This window comes from Pinus tabuliformis, chromosome X, assembly GCF_031772625.1.
Source record: "Pinus tabuliformis cultivar Carrire ecotype Pingquan chromosome X, CPIR1, whole genome shotgun sequence".
In the NCBI taxonomy this organism is placed as follows: Eukaryota; Viridiplantae; Streptophyta; class Pinopsida; order Pinales; family Pinaceae; genus Pinus; species Pinus tabuliformis.
The window spans coordinates 1,032,179,367-1,032,187,735 of NC_142308.1; the positions used below are offsets into that span (position 1 = coordinate 1,032,179,367).

General features: G+C 32.5%; 1 protein-coding gene across 1 annotated transcript; it reads right to left on the minus strand.

The window, feature by feature from the left end:
- Nucleotides 1-5,690: 5,690 nt before the first annotated feature.
- LOC149143283 (uncharacterized) lies at nucleotides 5,691-8,011 on the minus strand. The gene is made up of 3 exons (XM_089447683.1): nucleotides 7,332-8,011; nucleotides 6,439-6,491; nucleotides 5,691-6,311 (listed from the first exon to the last, which is right to left on the minus strand). The coding sequence occupies exons 1-3, from the start codon at nucleotides 7,579-7,581 to the stop codon at nucleotides 6,015-6,017; spliced, it is 600 nt and encodes a 199-aa protein (XP_089303809.1). The 5' UTR covers nucleotides 7,582-8,011; the 3' UTR covers nucleotides 5,691-6,014.
- Nucleotides 8,012-8,369: the final 358 nt, after the last annotated feature.

Below are 8,369 nucleotides of genomic sequence, written 5' to 3' on the forward strand. Positions count from 1 at the left end.
GACAACTGATTATGTTCGCTGGTGTATTTCTTGTTGATAGTTCTCTAGAATGTTAGGCCTCTCAGGCTTTAGACCTCTCAACTGGAAATTTTGTTTTTTTTATGTTGTATGATTATCACATTGGTCAACAAACTTGGTCGGAGTGAGACCATATGCATTTTGATTAATATAAACTTCGATTTAAAAATAAAAAATAAAAAATTATATATTATATTATATAAATATCATTAAAAAAATAAGAGATTTAGTTTATGATATATATATATATATATATGAATGAATGATTTCCCCATTTTTATAAGTATTATTTCAAAATAATACTTCAAACTCCATTACATTTTACTTTTTATATAAACTTTTTGATATCATTTAGGTTCATTATTAAGATTGAAAGAATCATTAGTGATTTTTCTTTTCATCTGAATAATAAATCTAAGTAATATTCCAAAGTTGATATGAGAAATTTAAATGTAATTAATTTTGAAATATTGTTTTCAAATATTTTTTCTAACTTAGATAATAGGTCAAAATCTACCTCTAAAATTTTGGTGACAAAATAAATAAATTTTTTGGTTTAAATAATATTTGTATTTATAAAAATTGGGGAGGCACGAGTGGGAGGGGGCCTTTTTCGTCTGGATGGAGAAATAGAAATGAATTTTCCTGGGGGTTGGGAATCAACACAAATAATCAGGCCAAATCGCTAGCCCTTTGGCAAGGAATGAGCATAGAAAAAGAAAAGGGAATTCATTAGCTTTGGGTGATCGGAGACTCAATGATCATCATTCAAAAATATCAAAATTCTTCAAAAAAATCCTCAGATCTCTTTCCTTCAATCCTTCAGTAGATCGAGTCTCTAACTATATGGTTTGTTAACATTGAATTTTATCATGTCAAACAGGATCTCAATCAGATAGCAAGCACCCAAGAAAATAAAGGAGCCTCTCTTTAACAAGGAGTATTGATACATAATTCAGGGACCCCTTCTTTCCATCACATCCCATGAATAAACCTCAAAGAAATGATCCATTGTTGGCATTATTGAGCCGAGAGATAAGACAAGATAGAGTAGTAATGTGAGGAGTTCAGATCGAGATACAGCGATCATTGAAAATCCCACATTCTTCTTGTAGGACATAGGACCTTATGTTTACAGTCGGGAGCCAGGGTGGGAATGCACCATGCAGATGAACATTTGGTGGATGATAGACCAAGAATTAAATCCTCGCTATTGTTTGCATATGGTAGCTACCTTGAATGAATTGCATGTCATTACTCCTCATGTGAGGATGAGTAGACTTGTGGTTAACAAAATGGTAATTAGAGAATTGAGCATGCAAAGCAGGGACATCAACCTTCAATGCGCCCCCTGCATTGATGACAATGTTCCCTATGGTAAGAATTATATAACTGGCAAGAAGGTGGTGAAAACTACATTGAAGATTTACAGAGCCCTTGTAGCCCGTATCATGGCAGTTTTAGTGAGTAATGGATATCCACTTGCAACGGAGGAACAAATGGAAGGCATCAAATTGGAATTTTGTCCCTAGTCACCAAGGTCACTGAACAAATCATCTCTGAAGCGCGGTCGCACTTCGCATTGGTTTCTCATCAATTGGATAATTTGTGTGAGGACATGATCTATCTGAAGTTCATGGGGGAGAATCTCATCACAAAGGTGGCAACACTTTTGGAGAAGATGGAAGGCATTGAAGTGACTATTAAGATGGCCACTGTGAGTGTCCTCAAGGAAGTCTTCAGCCTTTTTGAAGCTTTCCAGTGCAGTGTGTCAGAAGCTCTTGAAGAGAGAAATTCTCAAGGAGAAACATTAACGCCTCTACTTCAGATGGACATGGAGAAATATGAATAAGCTAAGAGCCCATAAAATCTGAATATGGGAAGTGGGAATTTTTAGATCTAGTTTTGAATGTTTTTCTTTTATGTAGAAATCGATGATGTTTTTTGGAGGATATATAAGGTTAATGTAAAAATTCTTAGAAAATCAAAACAAGATAGATATAGAACGAAAACTGAACAATTTGAAAAATTTGATGAAAATAAACAAATTCTAGATGTAAAAAAAAATAGCCTATTTTCAAATTTTATCACTAACAACCTACCTATTTCTTTAAAAATATATATTTATCTAGAAAATCTTCGGCGAAATCACACTTGTTGGTTCGAAACGCGTCGACAAATGATTAATTATGTGATTTCGCCGAAGATTTTCTAGACAATGTTATGGATCACAGAAGTCTAAATTCCTTAATATATATTTATATTTATAAAAATGATATATCTTAAAACATTTTTTAATTAAAAAAATATTAAAATAATAAAATAATTCAAAAATTTTAATTTAATTTTAATTATAACAATATCATATTATATATAAAACCTTCCATGTGCAAGAATCTCAAAAAATTACAATTCCAATTTCTATCAACCAATGAGAATAAAGAAGAAATTATTAAATAATGATTATAATGATTAAAATCCATAATATTCAACATTTCAATAATAAAAAATAAAAGTTCAAATTTTCAAATTCCTAATATTTAATCTTTTAATAATTAAAAATAAAATATTTAATTTAAAAAAAATCAATTCTAAAAAACCTTTAAAAACACATTAAATATTGAAATATTAAATTTTTAATATTAAAAAAACTCTATTAAAAATTTAACTAACTATTTCTATTAAAAATAAAATAATGTCCATAACCAAATTATAGAAAATAAAATAATGACCATAACCAAATTAATAAAGAATAATTATTAAAAATAAAATAAAACCACCACCAAAATAATAATTATTAAAATTCAAAATATTCAACTTTTAAATAATTAAAAAAAAAACAAATTTCTAAATTCAAAAAGTTGGATTTTCCAATGATAAAAAATAATACTCAATTTCAAAACTCATATCACAACAATGAAGAGTAAACTGAGATGCCCAAGTCAATTAGCCTGAGAGAGAAAGTGTGAGTTGCCCAAGTGAGTAAGCCTAAGAGGTAACTGTGGGATGCCCAAGTTCCAAACTACACTACCTTCAAGGGTGTCATATCTAATTTATACCTATCGACCTTAAGGGTATCATATCTAATTTATACATATCGATACTAAGCTAACGATGGGATGCCCAAGTTCTCAAAACAATGGCTACTAAGGTCCAAAATATTAGGCATTTCAATGATGAACTAAGAGATATTCAAGTGCCAAACTACTCTACCTTCAAGGGTAACATATCTAGTTTATATCTATCGACCTTCAAGGGTAACATATCTAATTTATAGGTATCGACACTTCGTAATTGCACACTTAGTTTTATAACATCTAATTTCATTTATAACATTTTGGTTTGTCATTGTATAGGGTGTCTTTCATTTAGATATTTAGTTTTATAGTATTTATTTTCATTTATGATTTTTTGGTTTATCATTATATAAAGTTTATAAGATATTTATATGAAAATTTATATAGAAATTTGTAAAATATTCATATAACGGTGAAATAAATACAAACTTTTTGATATTTTAATAACATAAGATTGAGTTATATATATATATATAGATAAATATAAATAAGAATAAAGGAAAAATAAGTAATATATTTTATATTGTTGAATTGAAGCTTTTGTAATTTATATGAGAGATTTTTTCGAGGTAAATTACATGATATTTCATTTTATATTATTTTAATAAAGTATGATATTTAAATATAAAGTATTATATATATATATATATATATATATATATATATATATATATATAATTTTATTTTATAGTAAATTTATATAATATATTTAATGTGATAAGAGGTTTAGCTTTTTTTATTAATACAATTTTTTTTTTTTAATGATTTGAAATTATTTTATGACTCATCAAATATACTAAAATAATTATTTTTTAAAATTAAATCATCAACAAGTTTTATAAACAAAAATAATTTAAAGTAACATTTCAAAATACATTACATTTAGCTTTGGCATATGAACTTTTCAAAATTATTTGGATTCATTATCAAGATTAAAAGAACCACTAAACCATTAGTGATTTTTCTTTAATCTTAATAATGTTTCCAAAATGATTCCAAGTAAAATTTCAAAGTTTGTAGGAGAAAGTCAAATACAATGATTCCAAGTAAAATTTCAAAGTTTGTAGGAGAAAGTCAAATACATTTGGCTTTAGCATATGAACTTTTCAAAATTACTTGGGTTCAACATCAATATTAAAAGAATCAATAGTGTTTTTTCTTTGATCTTAATAAATGTTTCCAAAAAAATTCAAGTAAGATTTCCAAGCTGGTATGAGAAAGTCAAATGTAAATAAAATAATAAATCAAAATTCACTATGAAAATTTTGGTGACAACATAAATATATTGTTTGGTTTAAATGATATTTGTATTTTTTTTAATATTCACATAAAAAATAATTCAACATTTTTATTATTATGGAAAAGAAATATAAAAATTCTAATTTAACAAAATAATTCAAAAATTTTAATTTAATTTTAATTATAACATCATATAAATTTCAATTTCAAATAATCTAAAAAAGTATTAGACTCCAAAATATTAGAATTTTTAATAATAAAATATGATATTTAAATTTTTAATTTCAGAAAAAAGGAAAAGACCAAATAATAAGGGATGATTTCTCAGATCCAAAATATTCAACCTTTTAATAATAAAAATAAAAAATATTATTTTTTTAAATTCAAAGTTTCATCTTTTTCATAATAAAAAAATAAAATACTCAATTGTCATAGAAAGTCAATTTAAAAAAAATACTCAAAAAAAATACTAGACTTCAAAATATTAAACCTTTTAATAATAAAAAATAATACCCAAATTTCCAATTTCTATGAACTTCCAAAGTAAGTACCCACTCGATTAAAATAAAATTCAAATTTCCAAACTCAAAGTGTTCAACCTGTCAATAATGAGGAGTTAAATACTGAATTCCGAAACTCTTATCAAAAGAATCAGTACTAAGCCGGAAGTTTAGTACTGAGTGAGATCCCCACGTCAATAAGCCTCGCAGATGAGGGTGAGATACCAAGTCCCAAATTCCTATCGAAGGAATGGATACTAAGGTCCAAAGTATTTGACCTTTCAACTATGAATGGTGGGATACTCAAGTCCCAAGCTACGCTACCTTCAAGGGCATCATATCTAATTTGTACATGCATATCTAGCCCCTCCCTGTTCCACAGTTTTATAGCATCTAGTTTCAGTTTGTCATTGTATAGGGTCTTGTGAAATATTCATATAGCATCGATTTTCATTTAGATACATTTTGGCTTGTAATCGTATGGAATCTTGTGAAATATTCATAGAGCGGTGACATTAATACAAACTCTCCAGGCTAGTGATGACATACGGCTGAATCAGAGGGAGCCATGGGATGCTTGACAGATTCGTAATGGCATGTTTTCTGTACGTCTAATCGCATTAACCATCAAAGTGGCATATATATGATATCCCAGAAGAAAAAGTTCAGCGGACCAGACTGCAGTGAGGTTCTCAAATTTAATGATTGGCTAAAGTTAACAAGAAATCTGTGGAGAGATGTTAGAGGCGGGCTGGGAATGGAGATACATGTGCTGTAGTACATTTTATAGATTGAATAGGTTACGCAAAACAGTACAAATACCATCGTCAAAGTGGAAATGATAAACAACAAATAGTAACCCTAGGTAACAGCGATTTATATTGAAATAAACAACGTCAAATCATTCTCCTGTCCAGTGAAAGGACTAGTTCAATTAGGTAAGGCGAATGATATGAGTGCAGTAGGCACGGTTGATCAGTATGTTTCGTAATATCATTGCTCGCCACTATAGTACTTGACTTGCACTGAACTCACAATCTGACAGCCCATTTCTGTGTATCTTTACTTCTCTGGGGTGCAATCACTAGTCTTATTTTCCTATGTTCATGCATGACAATGCCAGAATATAGCCGCACAGTGTGATATTACAAGGGAATTAAGATTATAAAAAGCAATATAATCAAGGCATGTAGAGTTTATTACCACATTTACACCTCCAGGCTTCTGGATAATATTCGAAAGTCCTCTTCCTACCAGGCTGGATGGGGACATGAACCGGTTTGCATGGCACACATCTTCCACACTTTGATTTGCATGACGGGGGGGAAGAGCCAGGTCCAGTCAGTCGCCTTTCTTCTCTTTTCTTCATGTTATGATCAGTTTTAATCTGCTCCCCTCCAGCAATTTGAGGCACACAACGTTTCAAGAAGCTCAATACCAACGTTAGCCTATCTGGAGAAGCTTCTGTTTCACAAACCTGGATAGAGAGAAAGTACTTGTGTCAAAACAATCAATCAAGATTAAAGTGAAATGGTTACTAATTCTAAGTCAAAGCCAGGTTTATAAATAATGAATACCGAAAATTTACTTCTGTCATAAATTACCTGCCCCTTTTTCCCTCTGCTGTCCATTAGGTTCATCGATTGTGCAGAGATTCCTGTAAAAGAAGTCATTAGTTCACAGACAAAATTATATGCCCCCATCTGCCTCACTAGTTCAGAAATGGGTTATGAATAGTTACAGTGAGTTTAAAAATAAACCAAAAGGGTTATATTTGATTGTCATGGCTGCCTGAGACTTTTTTCTTACGGTACGCAACGAGTTTCAGAGAGAATTCACGGAATATGTTGCGTACAAGAAATTAAGTTTCTGCTACCGAGATTTAAGAAAGTAACATCATGCAGGGAGGGTACTGTTGGACACCGTCCGCTGAACTCTCCACGCAACATGTGAATAAAAAACAATAAAGAATTATTTGGAAGTATGGCCAAGGCATTAGAAAACCGGACAAGCTCACAGAAATAGTATGGCTCTCAAAACCCTGATCAAATTCTGATCATGGAGGTATTAAACCCTAAGATTATTTGATTTGGGATTGTGAGCTTCCATTTCAATACCTCTCAGTAGTAGTATCACTCGTCATGTAGTACGCACTGAAGGGGTGGAAAGTGAAGAGACTGCTCACATAATAACCGCGAAATACTGCAATTGATTGATCACAAACCCTAATGATGCAAACCCTAGCATAATTAACGTATCCTCGTTGCTGTATCGTCACGGCTGGGGATCTCAAATTTGATTGAATTGTTTCGGTTAGCTACGATTATATTGCCCAATAAGACTGGACTGTCAATTGAAATTTAAAAACCTAATTAATCGAAACCCTAGAACAATATATAGTCATACAACCTGGATTAGGAAGATTTGAATTTGATTGGAAATGGTTTTCTGCTAGCTACGATGAATTGCTGTAGCAAGGCCTTTGTTTTATACTTACCGACAGATCTTTGTACGGTGACCCGTCCTGTTACAAGCATCGCGCAAACGATCAATGCCAGATTTATGTGAACAATGGTAGCCAACACACGTCTTGATCCCCGCATTTGCTTGCGCCTATTACGATAATTTGGACTGTGCTGGATCTGGGCATCCTCTTTCCGGGCGAAAATACATTGATTCACTATGGGTGCAAGTGCAAAGCGAACCGGCGCTGTTGCGGGATTTTCTGCGGGTCTGTCCCCCGACATGCCGTTATCATAAAACTCAACCTGATGTTGGAAACTTCGGCTGTACAGTCCAAGGAAGAGAGATGGAGTCGGCAGCAGACGGGAAAAATAGATCCGCCAATAAGCTTATGGATCGATTTTTCGCTATAGTCTCTATCTCAGAATCCCCAGAGCGACGAGTGGTATGAGTTTCGACCCGCCAAAAATATTGGGTCCCTGAGAGATATGGATGGATACTTGAAGACTCGAAAGTCCAGAGCAGAAAGCAGGAAAGGGCCCCAGAGGGTGGGTAGCCAGGTTGGATTAAAACTTTTAGGTCGATTAACCAAAACTAGTGAAATGATGAGTCGGAGGACAAGTACATCTACTCGAAGAAAATCGTCCACAGTCCAGATATGTCGTCCTCAATCGGCTGATCGGTTCAGCCTTGAGCTCAGCCAAAACCCATCACTTTGTCAAGCCCAAATTATTAAAGCGGAGCCTCACGGCGCTGCACCAGTTTATTGGAATGGCAAAACACTGACTGTCTCCAGTTGAGGGAACACCCGACGGCCATAGGCTGGACCGCAACAAATTATGACGGAAATGTCGTGGGCTCCATTGTCTTATCAGATGTTGCCCGTGGGTCCGAGAAGCTTTCACATCACTGTTGAAATGTCGAGGACTCCATTGCCTTCCCAGACCTTACCCGTGGGTCCGAGAAGCTTTCACATCATCAAGAACTCCCTAATCTGGTATCCTGTATTTTTTTTCCCTTGGGCTTCTAATCTAATGGTTTTCGTCATGCTGGAGAACATTAGTGAGTTTGA